The 13,991-nt window shown below is 53.5% G+C and overlaps 1 protein-coding gene across 1 annotated transcript; it reads left to right on the top strand.

Moving 5' to 3' along the window:
- The first annotated feature begins 433 nt into the window (after positions 1 to 433).
- Foxl3 (forkhead box L3) lies at positions 434 to 3,295 on the top strand. Its single transcript, XM_048785188.1, has 2 exons — positions 434 to 556; positions 685 to 3,295. Exons 1-2 carry the CDS (start codon positions 434 to 436, stop codon positions 1,006 to 1,008), a joined length of 447 nt encoding a protein of 148 aa, XP_048641145.1. The 3' UTR covers positions 1,009 to 3,295.
- The last annotated feature ends 10,696 nt before the right edge of the window (positions 3,296 to 13,991 follow it).

Below are 13,991 nucleotides of genomic sequence, written 5' to 3'. Positions count from 1 at the left end.
CTACCCAGCAGCGCGACCTGAGAGTCCCCAACTCCAGCTCCGGGGTACTATCCCGGTTGAGCCTCCAAATCGTGCGGGTTGGGGAGTGAAGGCGGGTGGGCGCCCAGTGCATCGGACCACCCAACACGCCTTCTCTCTCCCTCCTCCCTCAGCGGGTCAGAGGGTCGCCTAGACAGCCCGGCTGTGCTTCCCGCTCTGCCGGTGACTGGGGCCACCCCCGCACCAGGATTGGACGCCAGAGAACCGGGTGGGGGCGTGCGCGGGGGGTCCCCAGAAGCCCAGGCTCCCAGTCGCTTCCGTGCAGACGCTGCTGGCCCGTGCCCAGCCCGGGAGGACCCAGTGCAGAACTGGGGGCCGGTGGGCGGCGCGGAGGAGGCGGCAGCAGCAGCAGCAGCAGCGGCGGCAGCGGCCCCCGGGCGCGGAGAGCGCCAGGATGTTTGACAGCTCGCAGTACCCCTACAATTGCTTCAACTACGACGCCGACGACTACCCCGCCGGCAGCTCAGACGAGGAAAAGCGGCTCACGCGGCCCGCGTACAGGTGCCTGAGGGGGCCGGTGGCGGGGCTCTGGGGACAGCCAGGGGCTCCGAAGCCGGAGACTGTCCGGGATGGAGGGAGAGAGGGGCTTTCTTCCCTGGGGCGGGCTCTGGGAGAGAACGCACCAGGCGCACTTTGCGGGGGTAGCCGAGAAAGCAGCTTGGATCTCCCACCTGGCGGGACCCCGCGNCCAAGCGAGAGGGCCTTAGGACACTACGCACTGAGGCCGCTGAGGGGTCCCTGGGTCCATCTGAACCCGCCGCGCGCGGGTCTCCGGCCCCAGACGGAGCGCCTGCCCTGGGCCGCGAGGCCCTGGCCCCCGCCGGCCCTGCCGCCCTGGGAAAAGAGGGCCACAGAGACATCAAGTTCAGCATCGACTACATCCTGTCCTCTCCAGACCCTTTTCCAGGGCTCAGGGCTCCCTGTCTCATGCAGGAGGGGAGCTTCCCCCGCTGGAGCCCCAGCAAATGAACCTCCACTTTGGAGGCAGTGAAAGATGAGACTGAGGTTGCTTCCTGGTGGCCACTGCAGAATTAGCCTGGGGTCTTGGGTTAGTTTCTCCCCAGGAAGCAGGTCTCAGCCCCACCTTGAGCCATGAAGCCCCCTGATTGCGGATTGCCACGAACTTTGAACTTTCTCCCCAGTCGGACCCTGAGTTCCTGGGTTGGAGGCAAAGGCGGAAGACCGCCTGAGGAGAGCTGCTTACTGTGAAGTGACTTTATCCGTTCAGAGAAAAGTTCCCCAGCAGGAACAACCCTCTTGGGTCCAGTTTGACTTTGGAGTTTGCTTGTGGATTTTTCAGATTTCAGTTCCAGGGGAAGAGTGCAGGGAACATTCCCTGGAGCCACATAGCAGTTCATTCCTGGTGAGGTGAGAAAGACTCGTAGACAGCAGTGTTTTAGAACTGGTGTGTGCTCAGTAAGCAGTCAGTGAAGTTGGCTAACACCTCCCTGTAGGTAAAAATAATAAGGTAAAAAAAGATGAAGACAGACATTTACTGATCCCCATGAACAATAATGACCCCACATTCCTGATGCCCTGTGTTTGGGCTAATAGGATCAGAAGTAACAGATGTGTCTTGTGTTGTCAGCAATGTTTTGATGATGGTTTTAAAAGCCCCTTGCACAAATACAAATATGGGAAAGAAGAAAGGAAGGGTGGGAGGGGCCCAAATTTGGGAGGGCACTGGGCAAAGCCAGTTCTTCTGAGCAGGAATCCACTCCTGCTCGGGCACCAGCTGGCTTCCCAGAAATGCAGGCGTGGACAGCAAACTGTTGGTAGAGCCCCACACACTGAGGTGCAGAGCCAAGCATCCAAGCTGGGCACACTCCATTTGAAATGTAAATGATTTAATTACTGTGTAGAGACAGGCAGTTTTAAAAACACAATTATGCACAGTGAAACTATTTGACCAACCTTATCATTTTTCACCAGCCCATTTTCGCAGAGTTAATTGCTTTCTGTGACTTAATTTGAACATTAGTATGGATTACACCTAATCAGATTCGCTAGGTGACAATGATTGGCTAATTTTGTGAACAGCAAAGAAAACACACCCAAAGAGGCTGGCTGTCTGGATTGGGAATTATAGTCTTGTATATTATCGGACTCTCTTAAAAATGGGCTCTGAGTAATGAAGGCAGGCAGGCTGCTGAGGCAGACCCGAGCCACGTGTGAGGCCCGCCTGGACCTGGCTGCGTTTCTGTTCAGAGGCCTGACATTTTGTTAGTTCCAAGTACTCCTTTGCTCACCTCCCTGTAAATAGAGACTGTGTGCGCCTTTGTTTGGGGAAGAGGGGAAAGTGTTCCTGACAGATGTTGTGAACTGCCTGGGCTCCTACTCTACATTGAAAACTAGTGAGATGCCTGCTCCTTTGGTCACCAGGCCCTGCCAATGGCAGCCTGAGCCCAGGAGCCGCCCTTGGCCCAGCAGAAAGAGAGGGAGCCAGCCTCAAATGCCCTTTCCTGGAAGCAGAAACAAGACCTGAGAATGAGGCCTCTCCTCTGCAAATGCTACTGCTATTCCCAGACCTCTGCTGGCTTACACATGAGGCTCCCCAGCCAGCCAGGATGACCTCAGCCAGGACACGCCACCTCCCGGCATCCCCCAGGCCCTGGGAGCTGGCTGCTGTCACTCCTATGCCATTTTATGGGTGGGAACTGCACAAGGATGAAGCCCCCTGCTGGCCCCTTCCTCTGACTGGTCTGGGTTGTCGGAAGGGCCAAGTGCACATGTGTGTTGCTGGTATGTGTCCTGTGTCTGTCTGCATTCCTGTTATTTATATCCCTTTGTCGGATGTACTAAAAGAATTGATTTAAGTTATACTAGAAATAATTTAGATGGTGATAAGGCACAGATGGTACTATACATAGTGTATGGCATAGAGAGTATCTGAAGATATATTTTTCTGTAACCAACTGAGCAAATAAAATTTGCATTTTATCTTTTGGGATCTTGTATTATTCCTGCATTTCATTCTAGTTAGCAAAGTCTGATTTGAAAAGGCAAAGCCCTTTGCCCAAAGAAGGACAGGTTGTCTTTGAAGGCCTCAGCCTCTGAGAGAGTTCTTAGTGGCCCTCTGAGTGAGAGTTCTTAGTGACCCATCTTCTCTGCACACATGGACAAATGCCAACTTGGTAGCCAAATGAGGAAAATGGGCCACACCAGTCAAAATCTGTGTACTCTGAAGTGTAGCATTTGTTTTGCAAAGGATATCAATCATGTTTTTAAAAGCGAAGGGACATTTTCAATTTGCCAGTGTGTGATATCCTACGACTTCAGAAGTGTTCCCAGCCTCTAGAGTGAATGGCATTTAATACCGACAACATAACAGGGGTGAGGGCTGGCTGTGACCTATTCAAATGTCGCTGCCACCACACAGCCTGGCCCAATGCAATTATAATTAAATACTTTATGCCTCTCTTGCAAATCCGCAGATTGATCATCGATATGTACATTACCACCACATTACCCCCGAGCAGATGTCTGCCACACGCGTGTTATGGATCACCAGGTTTCCATTAACAAAATTGGGAGGTGCTGCTGAGCAGGAGCTCAGGGGGAGACATGTGCAAATTACCTAGTCCCGACCAAAGTTCCTGGCTGGGTAGTGCTGGGACCTTGAGTTCCCTCTCCCAAGCCACCAGGAGATTCTAGGTGTCCCTTCTCATAGCAACTGAGATCAAGAGCCTCCACCAAATGCTGCAGGAATGAGAAAAAAGCCCCTGATGGCTTTGAGGAAGGTGGAAAATCACACCTGCAGCTTCCCACAGAGGAAAGAGGCAGGTCTAAGGGATCAAACCAACCCCAGGGATGCGCTCTCTCCCCATTTCTGACTGGTGGGGTCCAGCCTTACTGCATCTCTCCAGAGAGGCCTCCTTGGCTGACGGTGTGGTTGGTTGGACACCTCCCTCTATGTCAAACTGAAATGGACTCCTGGTCTCTGTCACTGGTTAGGTCTGGCCTGCCTCCCAGGGACTGTTCATTCATTCATTCGGTAAATATTCATGAGCTGTGCCGGGTATATCCAAGAACCACAATGGCACAGGAAGCCTTCCAGCAGCATGGCAGGTGGTAGACAGACAGTCATCCAGGGCACGTGGAGTTCCCATGCCATGCAACCAAGATGACTGTCCATCTGCCTCCTGCCTTGCTACTGGATGGCTTCTCTGAGAGGAGTGTGTGCAAGGCTAGCTCAGTGGGTGACCAGGCAGAGCTCACCAAAGCTGCTAAAAGTCAAGGCCTTGAAAGAAACATTTTAGGTCAGCCTAGCCCTGTGTCAGGAAGGATTCAGGACAGGTGAATGGCTAATGTGGGTGCAGGCAGGTACAGGAAGGACATGGTGTGTGTGAAGGCCCTGTCATGCTTATCCCAGCCCCGTTCAGTCTGGATTCACCATCCTTTCGCTTTTCAAATGCAGCTCCCTCATCTGTGCCAGTCTGTGACTCTCTCTCTGATATGTTTAACTCCTGCAGAGTCTGGTGGGATGGTCACCCTGATAGGGGACAGATAGATGCAAGAGGTGGAAACACAGGGAGTAATTCTATAAACTGGGCCCACTGTGCTGACGCTCACACGCTTTCTTTTCCAAGAAGCAATTTACCTACAACCCTGGCTGGCTTAAGTGGACAAGCTATGTCACATTCCTCAGCAACCTATTAACTGCAGGAGAAATACAGACCTGAAATAAGGTTGATAAGAGGAACCTAAGTTACCCTGAAGGGGGAGGAGGCTTTTGTGACTCTTTTCACAGACCAGATCCAGGAACTTAGGGAGATAAGGATAATTCCTCTTAAACATAAAAAATCTGTAAGAATATATGTTTAAGAATCCAACTGGAACAGTCAGTGGCCAGGGATAGAGCTCAGTTAGTAGAGTGTCTCGCTTGCACAAGGACCTGGGTTCAATCCCCAGTACCAAAGAAACAGAACCAGTCAGCATGAGCCAAAGTGACCCAGGGTTGTCATGGCAGTGGAGACTTGAAAGTCAGGTGTCATTGTTCTCTCAGTCAAAAGTCAAAAGGTAGACCTAGGCAGGACTCTCTAGAAACTTCTCTGGGATCCCCAATAAAACTGGAGGGCAGGAGAGGCCTGCTGTTCCTCTCCTCTCTAAAAGGACCCATTTTCTCTCTGGAGACCCTCTTTTCCCTTTTCCTATCTCTTCTAATAAACTCATTCCAGCTACTCTGAGTGACATGACTGAAATCTTTCCAACTTGATCGCAATAATAAAGGTTTGAAGGGGGCCCTTTGCACTGCCTCTGTTCCCCAGAAGGCCCCAACCCTGTAACACCCCATTTTTTTCTGACTCTTGGCAATGGTTAATGAACCCCCCTGCCCTGCTGGCCACAGCTGATTCACTGGCAATGTACCCATCATGCTGCTGCTCTTGTCCCCAAGCCTTTCTTCCCAGCCTCTGTGTCCTGTGCTCATGAAATGGTGCAGGGCACCCTGATCCAGATGCACCTGCTGACAGGGTAAGGTGCTGGAAAGGATGGTGTGACTGTTGGGGTGCCCTTCAGCATCAACCCACGCCTTACTCACCCAGAGTTGCTGCCCCAGGGTGGCCTTGGAGGTATGATGGCCCTGGTCTCCCTAAAGAGGGAGGAACACTGGACTAGGAGCCCCGCAGCTGTGTCCTCAAGGGCCCATCTGTCCTGGAGCTCCTCACCCACAGCATGCACTACCCAGCACTGGGTGAGGGAGGCCGGGGCCCTTCCGCTGAAACACGTGCTGCCCCAGCACCCTGCAAGGGCTCAGCTGATGGGCCACCATGCTGAACCAGTGGGCACCGGGCCAGGTCTGGCTCCTGCCTCATGTCCTCCACCCTGGCCCTGGGACCCAGAGAAGGAGGTAGGGACAGGTTGGTTCCCTAGACATCTGGCCTGTGGAAACTGGTTCCCTGCTGCCCTCCTGGCAGAACAATGCCTCTTTCCCTGAGACCCTGTGCTATGTCCTTCCTTGCAGCCACCTCCCACCTGACAAGCAGGCCAGGGGACAGGGGTAACCCTGAGCTAAGATGGACTCAAAACCAGGCAGTCTTCCTCCAGATCTGTGCTTGTTTCCCCTCTTCTAAGCTTCTTCAAAGGATCTGTGCTGGCTTCCTGTTCAGGGTTGGGCAGCCCTGCCCTCTCTGTGGAATGGTCAGTTCCCACCTCCCAGGCTACAAGGTCTGAAAGACACTGGGATCCCTCTGAAACTCTCCATCCAGTGCCCCCAGGCAGACCCGTGGCTGTGTGAGTCCAAACCAGGGAGAATTTATCTTGATGAGTGTGTGTGGGGGGGGGACCTCACCACATAAACATTCTAAATGAGGAATCCAAACAGGCTTCTCACCAAAAGTAAGAAACAGAAAACAAACTTCTCAAGGCTGCGGCTGCTCCTGCCCTCCCACCCACGCTGATCCTTCCTTTTTCTCTGCCTGGCCCCTACCTGGCTCACGGAGGCCTGGGTGGCCTCTCTGCTGCCCTTCTGGGCTCCATTGAAATCCGTTCTCTGCCTCTCAGGCAGAGGCAGTGGCCGCTGGTCACTCTCAGACCTAAGAAATCCCAGCTGGCTAGATTGGAATTCCTGCCTCAGTCCAGCGGACTCTGGGGTATGTTCCTGGGGAGCTGACCCATGTCTCCTAGTGTGTAGAAGGACGAGGTGGCTCAGGAACCCTGGGGATCAGAGGGACCAGGAACCTCTGGAACCTCAGGAATAGAGCTGCCCAAGAACCAAGGCCAGGCAGGACCGCACTGAGGAGGAGGCCATCCAACCTGGGCAGGACTAGACCAAGTCCTGTCAGTGAAGGAGAGGGAAGGAGGGGAGCCTCATCCCACCCCACCAGCCATGAGTCTGCGGGCCACTGGTTGGAGGAGAACCTCTGCACATGTGCGATTCATGCTTTCATTAAGGTGACAAACTGTGAGTGTTACCAGTGGCCAAGCACTGCAGGCCACTTGGGGTCCCATTTGATAACCCACTGGAGACAGTGACGGAGCCGGAAGAAGGCTTGTTGGACTCTTTGATCAGGCTCCACAGTGAACCAGATACAGAGACTGTTCCCAGGGCACACCATGGAGGGAACACAGTGATGTCCTACAGGCTGCTCCAATGCGGGTGGTGGGGTGCCAGGAATCCCACCGTGCTGGCTTCTCCTCTGCATGTGCTGGGTGCCCTGCCCTGCTCACCCACACCATGGATCCATCCAGCTGTCAGAGGAGGAAGTGACTTGGGGACATCACCAGCAAACCCAAGCCAGGTGTAGCCCCAAGGTCACCCCAGCTGCATCAGCAGCAGCAGGCATTTGCTGAGGCTACAGTGTGCCTGGCCCTGTTCTGAGAATACTCATCTCCAAGGACACTAGAAAGCTAGGACACTGACACCCTGGGATGTACTTGGGGCACTGAGAAGCCACACACCAGGGGATATGCAGCAAGAGGCAAATCTGGGGCACAGCCACCCGGCAGCAAACTGCCACCAGGGGCCACTCATCACTGGCAGGCAGGCTGTGTGACCCAGTGGCGGGGGGGAGTTCTGTGAGACTGCATAGGGCTGGTCCAAGAACCCAGGGGGGGTGCTCCATGGGCCTGGCATCTCCTTCCTCCTCGAAGGGTCCCATCTGCATCCTTCACAGAAGAGGAGACACTGGCCCACTGTGAGCAGGAGGCCAGAGGGCTTCAGGGGCACCTGCTGGTGGGCTGCTCAGAGCTTTCACCCTGCCCAAGATGTAGTTCTCCTCTGGAGAGCCTGTGATAGAGAAGGCTCAGAGGGACCCTTGGCCTGAGCCAGCATGTAAGGACGGGGCCCTTGACCTACTCCTCTCCCCGCTCGCCTCATCACCCCTGCCCAGACCCTAGGCACCCTTCCAGCCCCAGCAGCCCCACCTGAGAGCAGAGCCAGGTGGACCTTCATAGTAAAGAAGCGAGGCTCCAAGCTGGTGGGAGCAGAAGGGCTGGTCCTAGCCTGTCTTCCCCACTCCAGATGCTCAGGATGCCAGCACCTCCAACCTAACCTAAAGGTACCATCCACCAGCTGTGACCACTACTTCAGGAACCAAGAATCTGGGGATGGATGTCCACTGCACGCACGGTCACTGTGGGGGCAGCCTTATAGAGGAGGGAACTCTAGCACCCACCCTCCCTCCTCTGGTACTGGCCCAGGGAGTGGCCCTTGCCACCATTTGTGAAAAACCTGGGAAAGAAACTGCTCACAGCCTTTGACCGACAAATTAGCAATCCATAAACATTTACAAAATTACATGTTTTCATCCCAAGAAAAACACCAAGTGCGTCTTGTGCTTGATCCTCCCGCTCTGCTGTTCTGGAGAGACGGTTCTCAGAACCAACCGCTATCGTCAGGCCTGGCAGTTTGTCGACACAAATTAACAGGCCTGATACGCGTCTGCACAATTCCATTCCCACCAGCTTTAGGGGACTGCAGACCCAGATTCCAAATAAGATGCGAGTTCACTCAACTGAAACTTGCAGTATTAGATTTATAATAAACAGAGAGAGGTCGCACAGCTATGCCATTTTTGAAAGAAAAGGAAATTGAGAGGGAACCTTAGAACTTCATTCAACTCAGCCCTGTAGTCTGTCAAATCCAGGAGCCAGGGTCAGGAGCCTCCCCTTAGGAGAGGTGGCCATGTCATATCCCAAGCCTCTGGCACCCTGGGGCACCACCACCATCCTGACAGCGGCCACTGTGATGTCAACTCCATCTCACCTTCGCACGACTGACCTCCCTCTGACCACCGCCGGCCTCCACCTTCTCCTTCCAACCTGGAGTTCACGGGACTGCCAGGCTCACCACCAACCCCACTCAGTACAGAGTCCGTAAAGTGAGCTTGCAACACAGGTCAGTGACAGGTCATTGTTTGTTTCTGCATTGGGGGCAGGAAGAAAGGGACCAGACCAACGCTCTCCTGAAACACGAATGAGGATGGTTGGTTCCAGGTAGTGAGGAACATCTCACCCATCAAGCCATTCATTAGCCTCTGTCTCTACTGCTTCCTATGTAACCTCATGATGGCAGGCCACGTCTGTGCACACTCACGTGTCCAGGGCTATACATGGTCAGTGAGCTGGTGAGAGAGGCCAGGCCCCAACAAGGTGACCTCCTACTCTGGGCTCCTGGTGTGCTTCCTCTCACAGACCACAGGAGTTTGAGGTTCAATCGGAACATGAGTGGCCATGTCCTGAGCAGAAGAGGTCTTCTTTGCTCCCTGGCCAAGAGACAGGCAAGACAGTTCATTCCTGGAGCTGTTTAACCCCTGAACCTCGGGGCAGGGAAGCACCAGGGCAGCCACCTGGACTCTGGAGGAGGCAGGACGAGAGGAGTGGCTGGCACAGTGGGGTGGGAGTCAAGCTGAAGCTCCTGCTAAGTGGGAACTTGGAGAAAGTTTCCTTAAACATCCTGCAAAAGGATTCATTTGCCTCCACCTCCCAGGAAGATGCATTAAGACAACAAAAACCAGACAGCCTGGCCCAGGAAGTTCTGTCAATGGAAGACTCTGGTATGGGCATCGGTAGTACCACCGCTTCTCCTGCGGGATTCTGCAGGATAGACTTTCCACAGCCATACTTAGCACCAGGGGATCACCCTCCTCTGGCAGTGGGGTAACAGGCTTAACAAAGACCATGGCTTTACTGTGGTCCAACCCAGATACAGCCAGACTCACCCAGGCCACCTCCAGACACAGGAGTCAGAAACAGGCTGTTTCCACCTGGTGGTGGCCCTGACCTGAGTCCCCTCTACACCTAAGTGCCATGGGCCTGGCTGGCTGGGATCTGCATTCACAGCTTGAGACATAAAGGCAGAATGTGCGCACATACATGTTGTCCTACATGCCTAGATCCCCCCGCCTGTCCCCAAGTACACATATATGCAGAGTGCACACACACACACACACACACGAAGAGATGCATGCAGTGTACTCGTGCAGAGAGCAGGTTCATCCACCTGTCTGCAGGCACGTGTGCACAGGCTTCTAGTGTGGCCTGATCTGTCACATATCATGCCCCTGTCCACGTAGCCCCTTTCTCTACAAAACTTTCTCATCTTCTCAGCCTCAGAGTTAAGGCTAGGAATAGGGTTAACGGTTAGGAAAAGGGTTAGGGTTGGGGTTAGGGTTGGGGTTAAGGTGAGAGTGGTTAGGGGCACAAACCGTCATCAACAGCCTTACTCATCTCCTGAAGATGCTTACCCAGGGGCAGAAGGACCAAGGCCAGCATGGACCCTCCCTGCACATGCTGCCCCAGACTGTGCCTCCTGCTCACCCTCCCAGCCCAACCTGGAGCTCACCCTGCACCTGGTATGTTCCAGGATTCACTGCTCCCAGAAAGCCATTGTTCACATCAAAGATGTGAGTTGTCTTTCCCAGACACAGGATAAAGGGAGCAATGTGTGTCTGTTGTTTCTGAAAAGCTGGAAACATATTTTTTCTCACTCTTTTCTGTTTTGATGAACTCATCTGAGTGGATGGTCTTTCAGATAACCTTCTACCCCAGATGTCTTGTATGGACACTCCTTATGTCAGGATCAGCTGTAGGAACCACAGGCCTCCCTGTCCACGAAAGGCCCAGGGCCTCCTCTCTACAGGGCTGGTCTTGGCTTTGGGCAGCCAGACCCATGCTGTGCAGGCCCCCCGCACCCCAGCTACACCCGGGGGCATCCTCACTCTGCCTACAGCTCCCATCAGGACCAATCCAGAACCAGGGGTCCCCTCAGCCCCCTGGAAGCAACACCCTCCCAGGTCCCATCCTCAACGCTTAAAGCACATTGAAATAATTTCTGACCCTCTTACCAGCAAAAGGTGGTGGTGGATCTGGGTCCCCAGGCTATTCAGGGAAACTGAGGCCTTCGAGAGGGCAGAACAGCAGCCATCCTCCTGCACCCAGGGAAGGTGTGGGCTCCTCCCTCGGCCTCTGGCCAAACTGTGGGCCTGGAGGTACTTCAGATCCATTTGCTCAGACTTGTCCCTCTTTTTCCTGGCTCTCCTCTTAGATGCTGAGCTGCCTGTCCACACTGGCTGCCTAAGGACCAGGGAAAATTCATCAGGGTCCTCTCTTGCCTGGGTCAGTGGGCTCTTCCTCAGAGCAGAAGACAGAGTTGGGAGGGTGGGTGTGAGCCACACAGGACAGCCTCCTTCTTCCCTCCTGTACTGACCATCTTAAGTTACCCTTTTAGGAGGCTCTATGTATCCAGGAGACCAGAGTTAGATGCCCTCTGAGGTCAGCCCACCTGCTGTGTCCACAGGGCTCAGTTAAGCCAATATCTGTTCTTTGTCCTAAATGGGCACATGATTGCACCCATACAGTACTGATTTCCCTATGCTGCCGAGATTGGCACAGGGCACTCACATGGTCTGATGGTGAGGACAAACAAGATCCTTGATGGTGTGAGAAAAACACCCAGATCCAGCCATGCCTAAAGCTGTCTATTCTCCAGCTACCTGTGCCAACCATACTCTATTGGGCTTATGGCAGTTTGACTTGAGAGTCTGATACTTCCAACTGAAGGAGTCTTGATTTATACCAATGTTTCAACACTTGGCCTGATAATGAGATAAATGCTTTCGCCCAAGAAACATATCTATGATAGTATAAATATGACCAAAGAGACAGTCATATATGTACTCAAAGCACAGCTATCCCCACCAGGGTGGATTGTGGCTCACAAGCCAAGGGTGAGAATTCCCCATAAGCTGTACAAACACAGACCCTCCATAGGTTCTGAAGTAGGCCTGGTGTATGCATCCTCACCAGCCCCTGGTAATCAGCAGTGTCTGGAACCAGGGTCTGGCCTTTCTGCTACTGGGGATAGGGTGTAGCCTGCAGGCAATCAAAGCCCGGGTGCCACTGCCTGCCATGTGTCAGTGGGGTGATCAAAAGAACCAGCCTCCACCAAGCATGTGTGTGTGCAGGTGTGCCCATGGGATTGTGCATACATACTGTGGGTGTGCAGGAGTGACCAGCTTTCTATGAGTGTGTTGGTGTGGGGGCTGTGTCAGGGGACAGGCTGCACAAACAGGGGTCTCTAGGAACTGGCCCCCGCCTGTGGCTGCACACAGCTGCTCACAGTGCCTTTTCAATCTGATTTGTTTTGAGACATGAGTTTACAAAACAACAGAATCTGGGCTCCCAGAGCTCCCCAGGAGAGTTCCTGCCAGGGGATGTGCAGGGGCTTTGCTCATGGCCTGGGGTCTCCACGTGCGAGTTCCTGTCCTCCAGGACCCCGCTCAGTTTGGACTCAGTGGGAAGAGCTCGGGGAAGGCCCCTGGGAGCTGCCGCCACAGCCCTGGAAGCAATCAGTGCGGGCTGTGCTGAATGTAAAGGTTAGTACATAAATCAAAGGGAAATGTCAGATGCCTTTTAACACTGATTGAGATGTAATTTGGGGCAGGGGCTATGGGCAACCACTATGCTCATGCAATGGTGGCAGGCCACAGAAGAAATCATGTCATTTGTTTGTTTATACATCCATAATCACATAAAGATTGATCGTCCCTCCATTCAGGCGGATACAGACACCTCTTCTGCATTCTGAGGAATATTTATGGCTGGGCGCACTGGTCCTGTGTCTGCTGATACTGATACACACTGAGGATGTGCCACACACATGATCCCTGGGCCTGAGAGAACTTTCCAAACGAACTGGAGAAAATCTCGTACTAAGTCAGCCCTGAGGGCTGAGTCCTTAGACAGAAGGTTCAGGCCCACAGTTCACACGGAGGCCAGACCCAAACCTCATTAGGCCTAAACCTAATGGAGCATATATGTCCTATGTCCCTGGCCCAAGCCCCCTGCACCTCCCTTGGCCACCAGCTCTCCCCTGCAGCTGCTCAGAACAGGCTTTGATCTCCCCAGGGCAGCCCAAGGTGCTTCCTGCTTCAAGAATCCAGGTGGGTCTCCAGCATCTGGACTTGGGTCTCCGGACCTCACCTCTACTACACAGACCCCACTGACAGCAGGAGTGCAGCCATGTGTGTGTTCTGCATCTCAGGCTGCCAAGTGGGGATCAGCACAACAGTGATGATCACTGCATGGTGATCCACACACCAGTCATCACCTGGCACACCTTGAGCCTATTCAACCTTTGGTTGACAATTAAAATGCTTTGAAATAAAATTTTAAAACATTGTAGCCCTCCTTGGCCCATCTTTGAATTTTTGAAACAATTGTTCATTTTTTAAAAAAAATTCTGTGACTTCAATAAATAAAAGTGGCCCAGTCCTCTCTCCGCCTCACCAGCCCTGAACATGCCTAGAACTGTGCGTTCTCAGGCTGCCCTAGGCCAGCCCATCCTCCTGGGCCTTTGTCAGCCTCCTGCGTTTCTTCTGCCAGAGAAGGCTGTGAGCCCCTCTGCTCCCTGGTGCTTCTCTCCTGGAGCTCAGCCAGTGCCCCCTATGTTCTGAGGCTCAGCTGGAAGGCCACCTCCTGCAGGAAGCCCTAGCTGGCTGTGCTCCTGTCTAGGCAGGGTTGGAATCTCTGACTTCAAGCACCCACGGGGCCCCTGACACTTACCACAAGGGCTGCCAGCAGCCCCTTCCCTCCCATGGGCCTGGAACCAGCCCTGGGGCACTGGAGTGGCCTGCTCTGTCCCCACCTCACGTCACCTCACTGTGGGGACACCCATTTGTCACTCATTCAACCTTTAATTTGAGAAAAGCCAAGAAAATTACCATCCAACCTGACTTTAAAAAGAAAAAAAAACTTGCTTACATAAAATGCACTTTAGTAGGGTGCAGTGGCACACCCCAGTAATCCCAGCAACGCAGGAGTAAAACAGGAGGATCGAGAGTTCAAATCCAGTCTCAGCAAAGGCGAGGCGCTAAGCAATTCAGTGAGAACCTATCTCTAAATAAAATACAAAAAAAATAGGGCTAGGGATGTGGCTCAGTGGTTAAGTGCCCCGGGGTTTAATCCCAAGTACAAGAAGAAGAAGAAGGAGGAGGAGGAGGAGGGGGAGGGGG

The sequence above is a fragment of the Marmota marmota genome, unplaced genomic scaffold, assembly GCF_001458135.2.
Source record: "Marmota marmota marmota unplaced genomic scaffold, marMar, whole genome shotgun sequence".
Taxonomy (NCBI): Eukaryota; Metazoa; Chordata; class Mammalia; order Rodentia; family Sciuridae; genus Marmota; species Marmota marmota.
This window is presented reverse-complemented; position numbering and strand designations above follow the sequence as displayed.